The sequence below is a fragment of the Oncorhynchus gorbuscha genome, linkage group LG01, assembly GCF_021184085.1.
Source record: "Oncorhynchus gorbuscha isolate QuinsamMale2020 ecotype Even-year linkage group LG01, OgorEven_v1.0, whole genome shotgun sequence".
NCBI classification, from domain to species: domain Eukaryota; kingdom Metazoa; phylum Chordata; class Actinopteri; order Salmoniformes; family Salmonidae; genus Oncorhynchus; species Oncorhynchus gorbuscha.
The window spans coordinates 78,902,144-78,923,974 of record NC_060173.1 but is presented as its reverse complement, the minus strand read 5'-3'; the positions used below and the strand labels follow the sequence as shown (position 1 = coordinate 78,923,974).

General features: G+C 43.7%; 1 protein-coding gene across 10 annotated transcripts in view; it reads right to left on the bottom strand.

Moving 5' to 3' along the window:
• Positions 1 to 21,831, bottom strand: part of rapgef4a (Rap guanine nucleotide exchange factor 4a) — a 53,220-nt gene that overhangs the window by 2,985 nt on the left and 28,404 nt on the right. For 9 of the 10 annotated variants that reach the window (XR_006840280.1, XM_046361433.1, XM_046361501.1 and 6 more), the window contains 21 exons: positions 19,029 to 19,104; positions 18,477 to 18,541; positions 13,312 to 13,362; positions 13,119 to 13,225; positions 11,023 to 11,144; positions 10,140 to 10,323; positions 9,856 to 9,940; positions 9,383 to 9,443; positions 9,064 to 9,140; positions 8,720 to 8,866; positions 6,790 to 6,911; positions 5,702 to 5,787; positions 5,176 to 5,254; positions 4,755 to 4,905; positions 4,405 to 4,493; positions 4,281 to 4,311; positions 4,099 to 4,177; positions 3,729 to 3,875; positions 2,114 to 2,211; positions 1,668 to 1,793; positions 1,264 to 1,442 (listed from right to left, as the gene is read on the bottom strand). Coding sequence is in view for 9 of the 10 variants with exons in the window: in XM_046361433.1 (XP_046217389.1) it covers positions 1,264 to 1,442; positions 1,668 to 1,793; positions 2,114 to 2,211; positions 3,729 to 3,875; positions 4,099 to 4,177; positions 4,281 to 4,311; positions 4,405 to 4,493; positions 4,755 to 4,905; positions 5,176 to 5,254; positions 5,702 to 5,787; positions 6,790 to 6,911; positions 8,720 to 8,866; positions 9,064 to 9,140; positions 9,383 to 9,443; positions 9,856 to 9,940; positions 10,140 to 10,323; positions 11,023 to 11,144; positions 13,119 to 13,225; positions 13,312 to 13,362; positions 18,477 to 18,541; positions 19,029 to 19,104 (2,162 nt within the window). In the remaining variant the exon portion in view is untranslated. The remainder of the gene's footprint in view (positions 1 to 1,263; positions 1,443 to 1,667; positions 1,794 to 2,113; positions 2,212 to 3,728; positions 3,876 to 4,098; positions 4,178 to 4,280; positions 4,312 to 4,404; positions 4,494 to 4,754; positions 4,906 to 5,175; positions 5,255 to 5,701; positions 5,788 to 6,789; positions 6,912 to 8,719; positions 8,867 to 9,063; positions 9,141 to 9,382; positions 9,444 to 9,855; positions 9,941 to 10,139; positions 10,324 to 11,022; positions 11,145 to 13,118; positions 13,226 to 13,311; positions 13,363 to 18,476; positions 18,542 to 19,028; positions 19,105 to 21,831) is intronic. The other variant, XM_046361448.1, reaches the window with a different exon arrangement.

Below are 21,831 nucleotides of genomic sequence, written 5' to 3'. Positions count from 1 at the left end.
ATGTTATTTAATAATAATAATAATAATATATGCCATTTAGCAGACGCTTTTATCCAAAGCGACTTACAGTCATGTGTGCATACATTCTACGTATGGGTGGTCCCGGGGATCGAACCCACTACCCTGGCGTTACAAGCGCCATGCTCTACCAACTGAGCAGCTCCACTGTACACGTTGCTTTCCCATCAGCGTTGGGTCAATGTGAAATTCTACCTGCTACATAAAGCGTGTTGTTTTGAGAGTGGAGGGGGGCAGAGGGAAGAGCATCTTTATTTTTTGTTCCCCAACTGTACTGTACCACATTCATCCATTATGCGGAAGTAGAATCGATTTGGTCCAGTTTTTCGCAAGTACTCCTTAAATTGTCGCTAGTGGTTGGACTAAATTACCCTCTAATTGCACTAATTGCTTTTTGTTTACATTGTGAACAGAGTCAGTGAGTGCATTTACATGCACACTAATGAGTCGATTATAACTGATTATGGCAATATGGCGAGTATGGCATTAGCCATGTAAACACCTTACTCTGAATACGCCGATTAAAACAACTGGTTTTCTGAGAAATCTTTTGAATTACTAGGACATATGAAGGCCTTAATCCGAGTTACAGCGGTGTATTAGATCTACGACTGTCGTAACACTAGCAGCGCGTGTTTCCTTCTTCTGCTGCAAGTGAAGTGATTTCGGGAAAAATGAAAAGTATGCATCTTAGAAATAGTTTTCCCTTACAACTTTTATATGTCTGAAATCCCAAAAATAACAGGGTGGCTGTGGTAGAAGGCGTAATAGAACATTTATTTTGATTTGCAATTTTCTGCATTTATCAAAGTCCCATCAGGTAGCCTGTTTTCAGATGTGTCCATGTAAATAGGATTATTAGGGACATCGTTCTTTTTGCAAAGCATGTGAACGTTTAAATCAAAATATTATATTTAACTGACTATTTAACGGACTATTTCTCATTATTTCACTTCACAAGATATAATGAACGTGCGCGTCAGCCATCAAGAATTGAAACTCAGCCATTCTTGAGCTTGGACGCTGCCGTTGGACGTGACGCAATGCAAGCACAACAAGGGCAGTAGAGCAGCTTTCATTTCTTTTCAAAGGAATCATTTCCTCAATGGCTGACGCCCCCGATGGCTGTAGAATAGCAGGGCCACGTGTGTGTATGTATGTGTGCGCCAACGTGCATGCGTGCGTGCATGAGAGAGAGAGAGAGAGAGAGAGAGAGAGAGAGAGGGCGAGGCAAGGGCCACTTACTGGGCAGCGATCTTGATGAACTTCTTGAGCATCTGAACGCGCTTGCTGAGCTGAGCACACAGACAGATCTCTGTGATCACCCACAGCTGGATCTCATTGAACCTCCTGAGGAACAGGTCCATGTTGGCTGTGGTCTTCTTGAAGTTCTGCCTCCCAAACGTATGGTAGATCAGCTCATGCTGTAGAACAGGGCAAGAGAGGAGGTCAATTACCGTGTCCCTGATAGTTTCCATAATAATGTATCAATATATTGGTCGAAGAGTTCATCGCCAGGAGCCCCAAATGGCTCCCTATTCCCCATAGGGCTCTTTCTGAAAGTAGTGCACTATATCGGGAATAGGGTGCAATTTAGGACGCAACCGTAGAATCAAGTAATTCCTCATTCCCTCAGTGGTCTGACACACCTCGTGTACACAGTGGAAGAGTTCCCAGTCGTAGACAGTCATCTGGTAGGCCAGGTCTTTCGAGCTCATTAACTCAAAGCTGCCCATGGAGCCAGTGGAGGGCCCTTCCTGCTCTGGCAAGGGTGTCTGAAATATAGCAAACACTTAATATACAGTATAATTTACATGTGTCTGTATATCATCCTTCATCATACATTTAACACTCATGTGAAATACAGGACCGTTTTGATGGATACAATGGCAGTTCTACGACTATAACTATAAGTCGGAATTCAACAGTAGCCTCGGGCCAGTGAACATATGTCTGTTGATTTAAAACAAAATATTACGTGAGCGAAATACATGAGAAGTAACAGCTGCAAGAGATGTACAGCTTGTAGGGGAACCTCTGGGAATCAGTCGGGTCGGTCTGAATGTCTTTTTTTCCCTGAGGGACATTTACACACCAATGAATCCAGTTGATCCCTGGGGCAGACAAACAGACGGCCGTTGATGCTGAGTGTGGAGAAGACTGAAATATCGTTGGGCTTCAGCACCACTTTATCTGAAGGAAAACAACAAACAAGAGATGGCATGAGAACAAGAGCTCCTGTAAATGTGTACATATTTCATTATTTTTAAGTGACTGAATTATTATTATTTTTATCAGCTGTTTTGTTTTTGATAACATTGAGTCTTTGTCACATATCTGGTAGTTTTCACCCACAAATTTGCAGATTGACAGGCAGGTCAACTCTTTTTGAATTTGCTACTGTAGCTAGCAAGTTAGTTGGCTAATGTTTTTGATGATTAATTTGTTCTTTTGTTTATTCATCTGGACACAGCTACCAGCTTCTTTTGTTTCACCTGGCTGCTGGTTCCTGATCTTTTGAAAACATAATTGGAGGAGAACGGGAGATGCAGTAGAGGAATGCAGTGCTGCGGGTTCGTAAGGAGGACGACTGGCTCCTACTCTGAACTGTGTGTGGTGAGCTTCCTGGTGCCCAGAGCTACTGAGGCTACGCAGACTGAAGGAGAAGTTCCAGTGGCTTCACAACTCAAAAGTGTTCCCAGAGTAGCCCTCTACATGATCGTCACCAGACTTCTTCATCAACCATCTCTCTGACCAACTTCCTCTGATAACACCATGAACTGTCCCACTCCATCTATGGCCTCTATTGGTTGACCTAGCTAGATTTTTTTATAGGCTACTCAGGATGATGTATTGCTTGTTGGTTTGTTTTTTACTTTTGAAGCGCTTTCAGATTTCTTTCTGTTATGAAAAGCGCTATAGATGGTCAATATATATAGAAGTTCAAAGTCACACAACAAGGGTAAGGTGCTAAAGACGCCCCCTGGTATTGCACCCCAGTATTTGACTTATCCCTAATCCCAGGAGTAGATACGGTTACACTGCTACAGGGTTTAACTGGCTACGGTTGCCATGGAGCTCAGTCATCCTTGAACTTCATCATCAAAGAAAGTGGTCAAGAAGACTCTGAAGAGGCTGCATTATGTTTGCATTAGAACTGGCAATCATGCATTGAATATGACAGAACGAGGCATCCATACTCCTCTGAATCCTCCTCTGAGAATTGTGCCCAGATTCTTAGCAGCGAAAACAAATGCCAGTAAATAACTAGATTAATGGGCAATATGATTAGGGTCTCAGAGACCATGGAGCAGCTGTGCCTCTGGCCTTACTTGGTACGGGGAAAGAGCAGATCAAACATGGGCCAGAGAGAGAGGTGGATAAGTGCGCCCTGGCAGAGACACTGGAACATCCATCCAGCAAGTACCAGCCAATGGCAGCAACAAGCGGGTGTAGAATCTTATGAGTTGAAGCAAGAACAGCAATATTGCCCCAAGCTTATCTCCATGCGGCTCTCCTGCAGGTCACGGAAATATCTTGAGCATATACCGGGTAATTGAAACAGAGTAATCCAGCACCAAAAGCCAATCATTTCCCAGTAAATCAGCCCCTGATTAATGAGCATCATAGCATCTGCAAATATCTATGCGTGGAAAGACTGTGTGGCGTCCACCGTCGTTTGATTAGCATGTGGCTGTGGCCCTTCTCACCTCCGGCCGAACTGAGGTTGACCAGGAGGAGGTCCTCCGCTGACCCCAGTTTGTCGGCCACTGAGCTGATGACCTCTCTGACTGAGGCGGCCACGGTGACCCGGATGGTGGTGTAGGTGTGGTCGCTGCAGTACACTTTGAACAGGACTGCATGAGGATAGAGCACAACTCAGGGTCATTAACATGAAGGAATGGAGGATGGGAAGACAAACTAGAGTCCAGGCCATTGTAGATGTTCAAAACACTGTGTGTGACTGCTGGCTGCAAGGCCAAAAGGCTCATACTACTACACTGTGCTTTTCTATAGATGTATAGCTCTCTTCTACCTCATATCCTGCATGATTTCACACATACACTATGCCCCACTTACTCTCATCATTACTCTTGATGGCCTGTCGTTTCTGCAGCTTCTCATCCCCCATGCTGAACTGCCGCAACAGGACTTTGTGCTGAAACAGGACAGACAGAAATGTATGTATAGCTCGGGTTGACAATGAAAACAAAAGCACAGAATACGACTACAGTGCTCGGGGTCACAGCAGGGTCACATACCTTTTGTGGAGAGGATCTGGCATCGTCAGAGCTGAAAGGGTAAAGAAAGTGAGATTACACCATGCTTAAGCCCGGGACACTAAAGACAAGTGCACGCAGTAACAATACATTTACACACACTTACCTGTTTTTAACTAGCTTCTCTAACTCTGGGAGTTGATCTTTCAGAGCAGGAATCACACTGGCGTCATCAGATACAGACACAAAGAACTCCTGTAACACATGACACACTCAGAATGAGGAGAGGTTCAAAATGAGCCCAAACTCATTTGGATTATCAGATGACGATCAACAATACTCTACAATTCACAGCAAGCCGTATCCTTTTAAACAACAAGCTGAATTCAGTACGCAAGAAAAAAGGGTGAGGAAGACAAGGCCAAAATGGCGCCCTATTCCCTTTGGGCTAGGGCCCTGGTCAAAAGTAGTTCACGGCATAGGGAATAGAGTGCCATTTGGGATGCATACACTGACCTCTAGGAAGGCTAGTGAGGCGTCCTCCTCCTGAAGGTGATCTCCATGTACTGAGGCCCACTGGAGCACCAGCCTGATCACCCTCCTCTTGTTGTTCAAAGTGTAGTCCAGACGCTCCTGTTCTGAGCCCTGGGATGCCTCAGCGTGGTAGGTGCAGTGACGTTAAGGACAGAAACACATAGGAGCTACAGCTTGACTCCCATTTACTCCAGAGTTGATTCAGGATCAGTTTAGCCATTTACGTTACATATGATACATATGATTATTTGGACATGGGGGACCTGATCCTAGATCCTGATTCGGATCCTACTCTTAGATGCCTAATACATACAAGATACATAAGGGATACTGATACACATTAGTAGAAATCCACACAAAAACATATATGATCATATGCTATTTTCAGTGACTGAAAGGATATTGGGCCATGAGCACCGGGCACAACTGGCTGTTAGGGATGAAGACGCAGTGCATGAGCACAAAGTCGTCCAGAGCTGGGTCTGTGCAGAGCGAGAGTGCGAGAAAGAGCCAGAGTGAGAGAGCGAGAGAGAATGAGGCACCTGTGATGTCAGATGAAACGACGCCAGGCCAGCATGCTGACAGTATTACAGGCCTGATCACACATGGCTCTGTCACCGTGGACGGCTGAGGCATGAAAGCAGCCAGGAGAGTCCACACAACCAAGCGTAATTAGATAAGCACTGTTGTGCGCTGCTAATTATAGACATGAACAAACAGGTCAGCAGCAGCAGCACGGAGGATGGATGCTCTCTCTCTGTGAGGGTACAGAGGAGACAATCTAAACACGACAGCCACGACGAACACAACACATCCATCTAGTCAATATCACATATGGTTGAAATAATGTTAATTCGGTCCCTACACTGAAATGCAACGGTACACAGTGGCCAGAGATGTTATTGGAGGGACAGAGTGCACTACCGTACCTGATTCGTTGAGGTGAGAGTCCAGTCGCATCATTTCCAGGAAGTGCTCCAGAATCTTCTCTGGTGCCCCTGACATCACAGTGTATCTGGAATGGCAGTGTCAATCAATCACCGAATAAATTAAACAAGACAGGTACTTGCTAGTTCTCACTACTGTTCCTATTCCATCCACACTTCACTGAGCTGTGTCCACAGAATACCTGCCTGTGATTACTACATTAGATAATAATCCAAACTACAGTCAAAAGAGGTCCTGACCCCTGCTTAAGATTATAAGGGGCTGGCTGGGGGAGAGAGGGTGTGGAAGCCTCTCCATAGGTAAACAGAAGGAGAGACCACCACTTGACCTTAAGAATCAACACAGTGCACAGCCAGGCCTGTTGTGATTGGTTAGTTAAAGGAAGACAGATAACAAGGTGTGTGTTCCCCAAATAGCACCCTATTCTTCCATAGGGCCCTAGTAGAAAACAAAATAGTGCACTATATAGGGAATAGGGTGGAATTTGGGACAGAATGTGTGGAAGGCACTCCATGGGGGAAGGAGAGGTGCTTGACACCCTCACACTCTTCATATGTGACTGGCACTGTAGTTGATTAGAGGCCAACCCTGGCAGAGTGATTGTAACCCGCGCGGCCTGCCTTCTCCCCGGGAGCACATCTCTCAGTCATTACCATTAATGTGTCTCTCTCCATTGCTGCAGCCGCCGTCACTGGCAGCAACCTCCATTAAGTCTAGTCTACTAGATAACACACGTCTGCAGCCTCGCAGTCACAGCCTTGGCTTACCCAAGAACTGATGCCCAGTCTCTAGGTCCACGCCCTTTAGCAGAGAGTAACTCACAAACTCACCCACTTCTTCCACTCACAAATCTCTTCAAGAGAGTATCTCATTCACAAACCACACTCCCCTAACTGTGCATGCAGGAGAGTTTCTCCTCCTCTTTTCTGAAGGGAGTGAGGTTAGTGTATCTTACACACCTACAGTCCCCTTTAACATCCTATATAAATCTACCTCTATTGAACAGGGCTGCTAGAGTAAGTGGTTTAGATGAAAAGGTGATTCAGACAGAGTTAGCTCAGTAGGCTACTTGTAGTGGGAGGGGGTGGTGGTGGTGCCGTGGGTAGAGGTCTGGATGCTGCTGGGGCTCTTCTCCAGGACCAGAACATCCTGATCATGTTCCTTCAGACGCACCGTGTTGGCCTCCACGTCCTGGATACACACACACACAGGCACAAATTCATCATTATATCATCAGAAATATGATCCGTTTCAAGAAGCTTGTTGCTCCTAGACGTTTCCACTTCACAATAACAGCACTTACCGGGGAAGCTCTAGCAGGGCAGAAATTTGACAAACTGACTTGATGGAAAGGTGGCATCCTAGGACGGTGCCATGTTGAAAGTCACCAAGTTCTTCAGTAAGGCCATTCTACTGCCAATGTTTGTCTATGGAGATTGCATGGCTGTGTGCTTGATTTTTAACACCTGTCAGCAACAGGTGTGGCTGAAAAACCTGAATCCACTAATTTGAAGTGGCGTCCATATACTTTTGTAGATGTATGTATGTATGTATGTATGTATGTATGTATGTATGTATGTATGTATGTATGTATGTATGTATGTATGTATGTATGTATGTATGTATGTATGTATGTATGTATGTATGTATGTATGTATGTATGTATGTGTATATATAGTATATATATATATATATATATGTAGTATAGTATATATACATATGCACACACATTGGAAAGTTAGGTACACCACTCTGTTTATTAGGGACACCACCAAGACAGTCATCGAGGCATTCAGTTATTGTTCGATTAAACGTTATAATGGGCAAAACGAGTGACCTAAGCGACTTCGTGGTGTGATCGTCAGTGCCATGAGCGCCGGTTATAGTATCTCAGAAACGGCCAGCCTCCTGGGCTGTTCACGCACTACAGGGTTTCCCGAGAATGGTGTGACAAACTAAATAAATCCAGACGGCAGTGAAAACAGCCCATTGTTGAGTGGTCGAAGGAGAATGTCAAGGTAACAGGCGGGCCACAAACAGGCAAATAACTGTGGACTACAACAGTGGTGTGCAGAACGGCATCTCGGAACGCTGTTCTGGAGGCAAAAAAGGGGTCCGACCTGGTACTAAAAGGGTGTACCTAATAAACTGGTGTGTATATACAGTGTTTATATATACTCTATATTATAATAATGTATATCAGTAATATAGTACAAGGAAATGCTGTAGAATAGGCCTACAGTACACACATCATGTAGACAAAATAATATGGGGGGGGGTAGCTGACATATTTATCTGACTTAAATATGACCCCTGGTCTGAGGCCAGACTACATCATCCCATCAGGACTATGGTACTGTATGCCTGGTGGATTAGTATGCTAGTACTGACAGAGAGACTGGGAGGTCAGCAGTTTGACTGAGGTATCATCCCAAATGGCACCCTATTTCCTATGTAGTGCGCTACTTTTGACCAGGGCCCATAGGGCTCTATTCAAAAGTAGGGCACTATATAGGGAATAGGGTGCCATTTGGGACACAGTCCGTGTCTGGCCTAGCAGCCCATCAGGCCAGAGCCAACGGGAGACTTACAGAGGATTGAGTGAGCCTATTACAGAGAGCCTGCCTCTGTGGATCACACAGATAACCATCATCCATCCATCCGCTTTTCAATAGACACAATCAAGACCCTGATGCCCTATCAAAGTCTGATGCAGGCTGCACGTGGGCCAGGCTAACAATAGGCAGTGGAGGGAGAACGTAGAGAGACAAGAGACTAGCAGCTGATAGTTTGGCCTTAGGATTTATACAGTACCCTTTCTACAGACATCTGTCGACATTGAACCACAAAGTTGATAGTAGAATACCCTTTAATGTTGGCATCATTGTGCAATGCTGAACCTCAACCAATAGAGGGAGACTATACCATTGAAAAAGGATAGTGGGACTTCACTGAGCAGAGGTGGAGGAGGGCCATGTTAACTTCCCCAGATAACTCACTCTGAGGATCCGGTTGAAGTCCTCCTTGTCCACACGTAGGAAGTGGCAGTTATCCTCTCGTAGAACAATGGAGGCGGCACGGGGGGCATCGTTGACCAGAGCAAGCTTCCCAAAGTCGTCTCCCTCATGCAGCGTGCAAACAACCCCCTTTGTGAAACAAGCAAACAAAGAATGTATGTGAAACAGGGAAAATGAGATGAGTGAGAGCATGTACAGCATCTTTTAAATGATATAACTCTTACACACTCATATATTCTATAATAAGCTATGGTGACGAGCTGTACTGATCAAATGGGGATCAATTGTATGAGATGAAAAATTCTAATATTATTACTTTTTTTTACCTTTCCATAAATGACAACGTTTACAGAGCCCTTTAGAATGATGTACCACGATGCGCCTTCCTCCCCTTGATTGAACACTGAACAAGTGAAAGATTACAACAACAACAATGATATGTAAAGGGGTCATAAAGAGGTTTTCCACCAAAACATTTCAAAGAATTCCACTGAAATAGACAAAACAAACGATTTAGTATATAATCTGGGATTTTCTTTCTGCCTCCATGTAGATAATGCATTTATAAAATGACGTCTTGCGTGCAACGTTGATTAAGTTAAATCGATTGAGTTCCGGTCATGGAGACAGTGTTGTACTACTTACAGACTGTTCCAGATTTGGCATGGGACTCAAAGATCAGGACGCCGGCTAGTTCTTTCTTTACCTGTAGAAGCAGAGGAAAAGGTTAGAGGTGACGTCATATAGGCCACGGGTAGGCAACTAGATTCAGCTGTGGTCCGATTTATGCCCAAGCGGAGGGTCGGGGGTTCGGAGCATAATTACAAACATCTGTACACTGCAAATTGACCACAGGTAAACCAAAAAAAAATGGATTGTATTTGAAAATAACAATAATTTCACACCTCATTAGATTGAGACACGATCACATACTTCTCTCTTTTTACTTGTAGGAATCCTTGGGAACAGATTTACTGAATACATTTTTATTTTAACTGAATTCCTGGTGATTTTTTTTGTCTTTTTTTACCCCCACAATTTTTTTAACGAAAATGATTGGGGACCAAAAAAAAAAAACATCCAAAATGGGTTATTATTGTAACCAAATCTGCACTCACAGTGGTGGATAGGTGCGATAAGGCCTTTATATGAAGCAGCTCCTCATAAATGATCTCCAAATCATCCGCTGCCCTCTGTCCTGGACTGGGGAAGGGGAAATGTGCACCAATTAAAAAATAATTTGACCTCGACTACAATCTAATCGATTCACTTTGAACAGAATTTTAGCATCAGCTTTGCACTTAGCTTACATATCTTATATATATTTCCTAACCCTGCCAAACCTGCAGATACTGTATATCTATCATACCAGCAGGTGGCGATCCCTGTGATTGGTCCTTACTGTTTCCTCAGGACCATGCGCATGTGGGCGTCAGGGCCGACCTGGGAGAGGAGGAGGAGGGTGTCCTGCAGCTCCTCATCGCTCTCCCTGGTCTCCTCCTCGGTGGGCAAGGGAGCGTCTTCCTGTTCATCCTCCAGGAAACGGTAGAAAAGATACTTGTCCTGGAAGGTCAACTCCTGGTCCACTGCAGCACAATACCAACACAGATCCCGCAGGTTTAGAGGTTTAGAAATGGAGTCTCATTTACATGCACTCACACACAGGCACACACACAGGTCGTTCCACCAGTTCGCTGCCTTTTGAGAAGTAGAACTTGGTGGGGGGGGGGACATTTGTTTTCATCTAATTTTAACATTCTGTCAACTTCAAAAAAAACATGTTGTTTTCTCAAGAGGTGAAATTTTAAGTGCCAAATAAAGTAACAGAGTTGACCATAAACAGGTTTGAAGATTTCTTCTTAAATCAGCCATAAATCCCCTTGAGACAGAGGGAATGGAAGCTTGTCGTGTGCAACAGAGAGTGGCAATTGAATGCAAGCTTCACAAAACATGTTTAATTGTTGACCTTAAAATGGGGGAAAGACGTAAAATTAATCACTAATCACATGATATCAATGATCAGAGAAGACTTTGTCAAAGCAACAAAATATCTAGGGCTTAACAATGATGGTGAAACTTGGAGAAATGTCGCGAAAGGCACTAAAGGCCCCCCCAACACACACACACACACACACACACACACACACACACACACACACACACACACACACACACACACACACACACACACACACACACACACACACACACACACACACACACACACACACACACACACACAGAGGGTATCCTTAGCTACTGTCTACTGTACTGTTGTGGCTCACCGTGGTTGAGAACACCTTCCTCTAACAGCACCTGCCACATGCCCACTGCTTGAATGCGAGAGTAAACAGAGGAGCTCTGCTGCATCTGCCAGTCAACCAGCTCTGTTCCCACACAGCATTGCCTGTAGGAGATACACATCAGGAAATGAATACATGAATCCTACTACATTGTCTGCGATGCTCGTCGGATGTGGCAGGGCTTGCAAACTATTACGGATTACAAAGGGAAGCACAGCCACGAGCTGCTCAGTGACACCAGATGAGCTAAATTAGTTCTATGCGCGCTTTGAGGCAAGCAACACTGAAGCATGCATGAGAGCACCAGCTGTTCCGGACGACTGTGTGATCTTGCTCTCCGTAGCCAATGTGAGTGTGACCTTTAAACAGGTCAACATTCATAAGGCCGTAGTGCCAGACAGATTACCAGGATGCGTACTCCAAGCATGCACTGTCCAACTGGCAAGTGTCTTCACTGACATGTTCAACCTGTTCCTTTTCAAGAAGACCACCATAGTCCCTGTGCCCAAGAACATCAAAGTTACCTGCCTAAATGACTACCGTAGCACTCACATCTGTAGCAATGAAGTGCTTTGAAAGGCTGGTCATGGCTCACATCAACACCATTATCCCAGACCCACTCCAATTCGCATATCGCCCCAGCAGATCCACAGATGATGCAATCTTTATTGCAGTCCACACTGCCCTCTCCCACCTGGACAGAAGGAACACCTACGTGAGAATGCTATTCATTGACTACAGCTCAGCGTTCAATACAATAGTGCCCTCTAAGCTCATCACCAAGCTAAGGACCCTGGGACAAACTCCTCCCTCTTCAACTGGATCTTGGACTTCCTGACGGGCCGCCCCCAGTTGTTAGGGTAGGTAACAACCCATCTGCCACACTGATCCTCAACACAGGGGGCACCTCAGGGGTGCGTGGTCAGTCCCCTCCTGTACTCCCTGTTCACTCATGACTGCATGGCCAAGCATGACTCCAACACCATCATTAAGTTTGCCAACGACACAACAGTGGTAGGCCTGATCACCGACAACGATGAGGCAGCCTATAGGCAGGAGGTCTGAGACCTGGCAGTGTGGTGCCAGGATAACAACCTCTCCTCAACGTGATCAAGACCACGAAGATGATTGTGGACTACAGGAAAAGGAGGGCCGAGCACGCCCCCATTCTCATTGATGGGGCTGTATGGGAGCCAGTTGAGAGCTTCAAGTTCCTTGGTGTCCACATCACCATCGAACTATCATGGTCCAAACACACCAAGACAGTAGTGAAGAGGGCGCGACAATGCCTATTCCACCTCGGTAGACAAAAAAGATTTGGAATGGGTCCTCAGACCCTCAAAAAGTTTGACATCTACACCATCGAGAGCATCATGACTGGTTGCATCACCGCCTGGTATGGCAACTGCTCGGCCTCCGACCGCAATGCACTACAGAGGGTAGTGCGTACGGCCCAGTACATCACTGGGGCCAAGCTTCCTGCCATCCAGGACCTCTATACCAGGCGGTGTCAGCGGAAGGCCCTGACAATTGACAAAGACTCCAGCCACCCTAGTCATAAACTGTTATCTCTGCTACCGCACGGCAAGCAGTACCAGAGCACCAAGTCTATGTCGAAAAGGCTTCTTAACAGCTTCTACCCCGAAGCCATAAATCTCCTGAACAGCCAATCAAATGGCTACCCGGACTGTTTGCAATTACCTCGACTAACCTGTGCCCCCACACATTGACTCTGTACCGGTACCCCTGTATATAGCCTCATTACTGTTATTTTATTGTTGCTATTTAATTATTTGTTATTTTTCTATTTTCTTGTGTTTAAAAAAATGTTTTTTTACTTCAGTTTATTTGAGTAAATACTTTAACACTTATTTTTCTTAAAACTGCATTGTTGGAGAAGGGCTTGTAAGTAAGCATTTCACTGTAAGGTCTACTACACCTGTTGTATTCGGCAAATAACATTTGTTTTGATACAGCAAAAAATCTGACATAAAAAATACACGCACACACAGATGTACAATTTCTTTGACATGAGAGTAGCATGTACATGGTACTGTACATGAGATACTACAACCCACCTGTATGTCTTCAGGTGGTACTTCCTGTCTCGGATCATGTGGGGAGCTCTGGAGAGGATGGCATCACGGAGAACCTTCCCTGCTCGCAGGATCTTCTCAGATGGGACCTGTTGGGAGAGAATAGAAGGATGGAGTAGAGGCAGAGCTTTACAATAGAAACAGAGGAGTTGGCCTTTACTGATGTCTTTACTACCTGAGAAATGGGTTTAGGACGGAGTTTGGCTGGGCTTTCAATTAATGACTTCTGAAAAATAAAATGACATGACAATGACTGAAAAAAAACACACAAGGAAACATCATGGATTGGAAAACAAAAGCACAAAATAAAGTACAGGCATGATATGGAAATGAGCAATGTTATGACATGATACAGACTGTAGTGAATGGTCACAGTTCCCTCCCTATGTTTTTCAATGATGACAGATATTATATGTTTTGTAGAGGTATTCGTTACCCCTAACAACCTCCACTATCAACAGGGCCCTTCAGGATTGGACCCTTTTTTTCCATTTTCACCTAAAATTACATACCCAAATCTAACTGCCTGTAACTCAGGCCCTGAAGCAGGGATATGCATATGATTGGTACCATTTGAAAGGAAACACTTTGAAGTTTGTGGAAATGTGAAAGGAATGTGGTAAACGATAATACAAAGAAAAAAACAACCGTTCTTTTGTATTTGTTTTGTACCATCATGTTTGAAATGCAAAAGAAAGGCCATCATGTATTATTTCAGCCCAGCCCAATTTAGATTCTGGCCACTAGATGGCAGCAGTGTATGTGCAAAGTTTTAGACTGATCCAATGAACCATAATATTTCTGTTCAAAAGTTTGCCCAAATGTGCTTAAATAGTTTATTAATAACTTTTCATGTTCAAAACTGTGCACTCTCCTCAAACAATAGCATGGTATTATTTCACTGTATTACTTACTGTAAATTGGACATTGGCAGTTAGATTAACAAAAATTTAAACTTTCTGCAAATATCAGATATGTCTATGTCCTGGGAAATGTTTGTGTTACTTACAACCTCATGCTAATCGCATTAGCCTACGTTAGCTCAACGTCCCGCAGGGGACCCACCAATCCTGAAGAAGTTTAAATGGGCAGTTATTTACGAGATTCACAAGCAGGTGTTGGTGCTTACATCCCGAACCCTTGGATCCACAGCACAGAAACCACCTTGAACTAGTCCTGTATGGGATGTGGTATTCATGAGGTAAAAACATCAAGAGCAGAGAATGATCAAACAGAGACTAGGCACTAAACCAGCACACCATGCACCACAGAGCGGACATAATGACTGCTGTTCAACCTCTACATAACCTCTTTTCGAACATCATTACTCTCACAGCCATGACCAACAGTTACATAGATGCTTAACCACCCTACAAATTCATCATCAACTCTTTCACCCTACGATGAGGGTGAAATGCACTAACGCCACAACCCCCTTTAACATCTTGATTCAAATGCTGCTGAGCGCTGCTCTTTTCTCCCGCAGCGTCTTATGGCGGCCATGAAATGGCGCCAGCCGAGGACGAACACAAGGATGCCGTTCAAAGGAGGTCCATATACTGTAGGTGACGCTTCAAGATCTTTCTAATATGCATCACTGATCATTTGGACTCGTGAAGAATGCATAAGCTACAGCATGTGCACGTACCGTACACGTCAGCGAGGACTCTGGGTTCCCTTAAATCATGTATTACTGTGGGAATGTATGCATTCTGTGCCTGTAGGGTTTGGGTTCACTGGTCCACGGATTCCTGTAGATGGATGCACTTAGCTTTAACTGGAGGTATGAATTACACAACAAAAACAGTGTCGCCGCACTTCTTTTTTCTTCTGTGACTGGAATATGTAGAGCAGGGGTGTCAAACTCATTTCGCATCGTGGGCCACATACGGCCTAGGGAGATGTCAAGTGGGCCGGACCATTAAAATTATACCATACTCTGCTATAAATAACCAAAATAACATGTCTTTCCTTTGTTTTGGTGTAAAGAAGCACAAGAACATTAGGAAAATATTGAAATTTAAGGAACTATCCTTTTACAAAACATTTCATGAAACACCTCATATTTCCTTAGACAAATGTGCAATTTACTTTTATCATTCACAAATATGCATTGCAACTGATCCCACTGATTGTACAAAGGCACAAAACTTTAATTGGTACTGAAAAATATAGTAATGCACTTTAAGATTAAATGAGACTTTTAAAGAAAGGAATTTTTAAACCACTTACACATACGCATATAAAATCTAAATGTAATCCCTGCATACACCTTACAAACTAAGGAGAGTGATTTTAAATGTGTAATGAAGAAAGTGTTCAAATCTGTAAACTTCATACATGAAACATACATACACATACAATACATACTGAAAATTTATGGAGTTGTATGAACAGTAGAATTCCATCACACAACTTTTGTTTTGAAGCTGCTGACTAACATTAAAGTGCACATTTTTTAAATCACCACAGTAAGGATTCATCTTCACAGAGCTGTATTCTTTCAATGCAAACAGTATCTAAGGCAGCATTTTAAAGGTGTTAGTCTAGTCTGGACTTGTATTTGTACCTGAAACTTGGCATCTTTTGGCCTGTACAAGTGCATCAACACCAGGTGTCATGTCCTGACTAGCTGTCACTTTCAGAATGTCATTTAAGTGCTTGTTTGTGAGCCTTGAACGCATTTTTGTTTTATTGATATTCATCACTGAGAAAATTTGTTCACAAAGGTAGGTTGTCCCAAACATGCACAAAATTTTAGCAGCCAGGGCTGTTAATTTGGGGTAACCTGGTAGTAGATACTGATAAAATCTGTCCAGACCTACAGAGGCAAATTTGCCCTTCAAATCTGCATCACACTGCAAATCAATTATCTCTAGCTGAATTTCGACCGGCAGATCAGAAGCTTTAACTGTGAAAGGTGAGCGAAAAACTGAAAATTCTGTCTCAAGTTCACCAAATACCTGAAAACGTTTCTCAAACTCCCGCAGTAGTCCTGCAATTTTGTCTTTGTACCGTTTCATGTCCGCATCAGGTCTGGTCACACACACATCTCTCAGACAGGGGAAATGAGCAGGGTTGCCATTTGCCAGTTGCATCTCCCACAAAGTCAGCTTCAACTTAAATGCATGTATGTTGTCAGAAAACTGTGTGACAACTTTTTTGCGGCCTTGCAACATTTTGTTCAGATTGTTCAAGTGTTCAGTAATATCAACCAAGAATGCAAGGTCCCGTAGCCATTCCTGAGATTGTAATTCCAACACCGGTTTTCCTTTTTTCTCCATGAACTGTACGATTTCGTCTCGTAGATCAAAGAAATGCCTCAGCACAGCGCCTCGGCTTAACCATCTCACTTCAGTGTGGTATGGCAGGCTGTGGGTAATGTTGCTGTCGCTGAGAAGTTTGTCAAACTGACGATGGTTCAGACCTCTGGACCGGATGAAATTTACAGTGCGAACAACCACCTCCATGACGTGGTCCATTTTCAGCGACTTGCAACACAATGCCTCCTGGTGCAAAATACAGTGAAATGTCCAGAAACGATCTCCTCCATTAAGGGCTTGTACTTTGTCTTTGAACTTTGTCGCGGCACCTGCTTTCTTTCCGACCATGGATGGCGCGCCGTCTGTAGCCAGGCTGACAGCGCGGGACCAGTCCACTCCAACTCTGTCCAATGCAGCAACGACAGAGCTCCTCGGCTGTTGTGGTGTCCATCATTGGCACCAACTCAAGAAACTCTTCAGTAACAGTCAATGTCTCATCAACTCCTCGAATAAATATGGCCAGTTGGGCCACGTCTGTGATGTCAGTGCTCTCGTCAATTGCCACGGAAAATGCAATAAATGACTTGACTCTCTGTTTCAATTGACTGTCTAAATCTGTCGATAGTTCCGAAATCCTCTCTGCTATAGTATTCCTCGTCAGGCTAATATTGGCAAAAGCTTGTCGCTTCTCGGGACATACAAGTTCAGCCGCCTTCATCATGCATCGTTTAACAAAGTCACCGTCGGAATATGGCTTTGATGCTAATGCTATTTCGCTAGCAATTAGGTAGCTGGCTTTTACCGCTGCTTCACTGACTTCTCGGCTCTGGATGAAAGTTGACTGCTGTTTCCTCAGACCCGCCAGCAATTCGTTAATCTTATCTCTTCTCAGTTGTCCTTGCAAGCCGTCATATTTTTCGCTGTGATGAGTCTCGTAGTGGCGTCGAATATTATATTCCTTCAATACCGAAACTTGTTGCAAACACACCAAGCACAAAGGTTTTCCGTGCATCTCTGTAAATAAATAGGACGTGGTCCATTTTTCTTTGAAAATTCTACACTCCTTATCTACTTTTCTCCGTTTGGATAACGACATTTTGGCTAATGATGGTGTAGCGGAGAGGTAGAGACCAAGGTATTAACAACGTCGTAACAAGCAGCAGATGGCGCATTGATACCGTCTGCTGTTTTCAGTCTGTCTCAGTGATGCGGCTTGTCTTCTACTCTGATGGAAAGAGTGCGCCCCTTAGCGGATAATCCATGAATTGCAGCGAATTAAAAATATTAATTCCATGTCTTTTATGCATTTTTTCCACTTTCAAATTATCCTGCGGGCCTGATCGAACCACCTTGGGGGCCGGTTCCGGCCCGCGGGCCGTATGTTTGACACCCCTGATGTAGAGCCTTCGAGTTTTGCCAGCAATTTGCAGACAATACAACTGAAGGGGAGTTTGCAAATAAATAATAAAAAGACACTCAATTATACTGTCCTTGTAGTTATTTATAGTGCACATGTTTTGGCTGGTCTGAAAAGAACAAAGTCCAAGCAGCAATAAATAGTGAAATCCCCTCCAGAGTAGCACCATGTTATATGGATGGAGGTAAGGAAGTCCCAACGGGGTTAAGAAGGTGGAACGGGAACTATGAAGGACGTGATGCACACCAACGGAAGCGAGGTCTTAGCAGCAGCCCTGTTTATATTTAGTCAAAGTTTAAACAAACTCCACATTCCAGACTTATTTTGAGCTTCTGGCAACTGCAGAGGATGTTGTTCGATCAGGATCCACGTCAGCAGCAAGCACTTTACCACCCACTGTCACTCTGCCATTCACAACAGTGTTCAATCTGGATGATACTCACTTGACATAAAGTGGTCACTAATCTCTCGTACACGGATGAGTAGCTGGTTGTTTACGCTAGATATTGTCTCTGGGCTGCCAAGATTACATGCTTAGTGCCACATCATACAGTGCTGTTTGGATGATGATGATAGTGGACAATGTTTGATGGTGAAACTAAATCATTATGATATATGACGATGAAGTCTCCGTTCTGTGTTCAGGAGAGACGACCGTACCTTATTCAGATGTTTAGAGATGGATCCAAAAGAGTTGTTGCTTATGTTCTCTTTGTCAGACATTCCTGAATAAGAAAATAGAAAAATGACACTTGTTGTCATTCCTAAAAAAAAGGAAGTCTGAATTTAAAGCCCACGCAAGACAAAATAAATCCCATACTGTACATCAGCACTTGTTTATCTGCAACAATTGGTGCATGTTCACAAATATACTTAGACAGATGTCAATACATAACCTCGATGCTATGTTGAATGTAGATACGGTATGTGTCGACTAGAATCTCCTTGAGGGGTGAGTTACATAATATTATCGGACAGTCCCCAAGGGAGATTTGTACAGTCAGAAGTGTGTGTGTGTGTGTTTTAGCCTTCAGGAAAAACATCATTAGTCATTTCACTTCAAAACCTTATCTGAGGGGAAGATACCTGGCTGTTCTTAGACTTGACTTTAAGACTGCTGATATATTTCATATTAAAGGCGAGAGGTAGGCCAGTACGGAGCATTGTACGGTAGGTGAACATTACGGATGTCACTGTAGTTCTTGTACTCACTGTCAGTGCTACGTCCACCACTTTCCATAACTCCATAGGGTGGGGCAAGCAGTCCAGCCATGCACTGACGATATTTCTACAGAGACACAGAAGACAGAAGAACGGTCTTAAAACTAGACATGGTGGAACCAGCCACAAAAGCCAAATCCTAAACACTACAAGGTTCATTTTAGTGTGTCAATGCAATTCAATTCAAGATGCAGTTCATTGCCAACTACTGTCACCTGTTGATGTCAATAGAATAATTTGGATTGTAGTGTTATGTGTCTGTGTTTGACCCTCTCCCCCTCTTGGTATGAATTCATGGCTGCCAAAGGAAGCCAGTCTTCCCCAAAACATTTACCAAGAAAAAAACAAAAAACATAGATTATTTTATCTTTCCTCTCTCTGTGTTTCATAATTTTCCTTCAATTCGCAAGAGGCTGAATGTGTTTCACCGGAGAAAGCATCCGAGCGAGCGAAACAGCGCCCCTCTGTCTCTGTATGTCTAGCCCATCGATCTGACGCTGTCTGGTCAAAAAGAGCATGACATTGTTGCAAGGAAATCCATCGAGCATTTGGTCTAAGTGAAACTGAGCTCATCTGTGAATGGTCCTGGCGCACCAAATAAAAGTGTCAACGGATGCCAGGCTGGATTTGGCTTCACACCAAATCACAGCACATCAAAGATGAAACATAATTGTCAGACAAAACTTGAATTTTTGCATTTCGTTGTGTTGTTGTCCTCTGGTGGCTAGCTAGCTAAAATGATCCCTTTCCTAAATTAGCCATGGATGGAGATAGGTATTTGGACTTGTGGTTGTACTTAACTCTCCGTACTAGCCAATGATTATAAACTGAGATTCTGATCCAACTATGAATTCATATATTGTGCCCCTGATGGAAGTTCAATATGTAGCTAGATATCGTAGGCTAATGTTTACCAGCTGGCTAATCGTTGCAGACGAAAGGTATTTAGGCTAGCGAGCAAGCATTTTAGCCAGGTAGCCTAGGAAAACAAAAAGGCCTAACAAAAACTAAAAGTGCGTACTGTATGACAGAGTCAAAGACCGTTTCGTAAACTTGAAAAATAGGTGGATGACATTGGCATTTCTCTGCATGTAGGATGAATCAACGTGTTTGTTCTACTTGCACTGCACGCACATACACAAACACACAGAGAAATCAGAACCATGGGCAGCCACATCATATTTAGCTGACGTTGACTGGACTAAATCGTTTTTGGTATATTTTAGGTGCCACTGTATTAGACTAAGCAGCAGTGATTAGATGATGTTGAAATGTTGAAGTTGAAATGGTGCTGGAATAGCGGAGGCAGCTCCTGTTCTTTCGACTTGCGGTAAGTCTCCGTGGTTCTAAATCAATAGTTGTTTAGTAGTCCGAAAATGTCGGAAACATTAACTTGCTTGGCAGTGCTGTTTGTTACATGCAATATGCTTAGTGGACTTCACCAGACAGAGGTTGCTGTGATGAAACAAAAGTGTGGTTGAATTTATTCTGCCACTGTGTCTTCTTATTGCCTCTGCCTTTGGCGTATATATCACGGTGGAAAGGCATAATGAACTAACAGGTTACAGCGCAAACAGCGCCATCTTTTTTTTCTGTCTTGGCTTCCCCGGTGATTTTACCCACGCACCGCTCCTGCTCGGCCCTGTACTCTCTGTATCAACATGGGCCATTGAGGACTATGTTAATACACAGCTGAGACCTCCAGCTGGCAGTTATGAGCATTCAGAAGCTTTACATCTGCTGCAGCCTCATTTAAATGAGCCTTCATCTCACAAAAAGCTCCACAGTGTCCCACTGCATTTCAAAGGACAGAGCAAAATACACGTTTCATGTCGCTTCATTTGAAGTAAAAGCCTATCGCTGTAGGCCACAATAGCCTAACGTGTATACAGGACAACAGGCTACAAAACCACAGTAAGGAATCCATGGTGAGACATGGGCAAATGTTCAACTATCTACGCTTGCTTTCCATGCCATATTTGACTAATGATGGCATTACTGGGGGATGAGCAGATTGTGGCAGAGAGTAGTTGACTTACGAGTTGATCAAATCGCCTCAATCTGTGGTCTTTACAGATAAGAAGGCATTACAAACAGATTACACCAAGATTTAACAAGCCACACACAAAACGCATACACAGACACTCACACATGCACACACACAAGAGGGAAGCGTCCTAACCTCTGAAAATAAGTCTCTTTACACTGCATTGATATTCTATTGTGTAGTCCCTCCCACCAGAACACAGGCACACACAGCTAGGATCAAGTGGTTTCTGTCTGTACTGTAGATTAGGCCTATCTATGTATGCTCCACAGACTCCTACTATTTGGCTTTAGCCTCAACCCATATCTGTCTGTAAGCATTAGCGCATTCATCCTACCTGTGGAGAGATCCTCAGTGGTCCCAAACTTTTTATAGACCCGCACCCCTTCAAACACTCAACCTCCAGCTGCTGTAATCCTCTAGCGCCAGGGTCAGCACACTCTCAAATGTTGATTTTTTTTACATCATTGTAAGCCTGCCACACACACACACTACATGATACATTTATTAAACATAAGAATGAGTGTGAGTTTGTGTCACAACCCGGGGTGTGGGAAGTGACAAAGAACTTTAATGACACAGGCCACAAATAATAATATAATAATAATCCATAATGTTGCTCTTTATTTAACCATTATTCATTTAAAACATGATTTGTTTATCGAAAATTGTTAATAACTCACCACAGGCTAATTAGAAGGGTGTGCTTGAAAGAATGCACAAAACTCTGCAATTTGGTTGTATTGG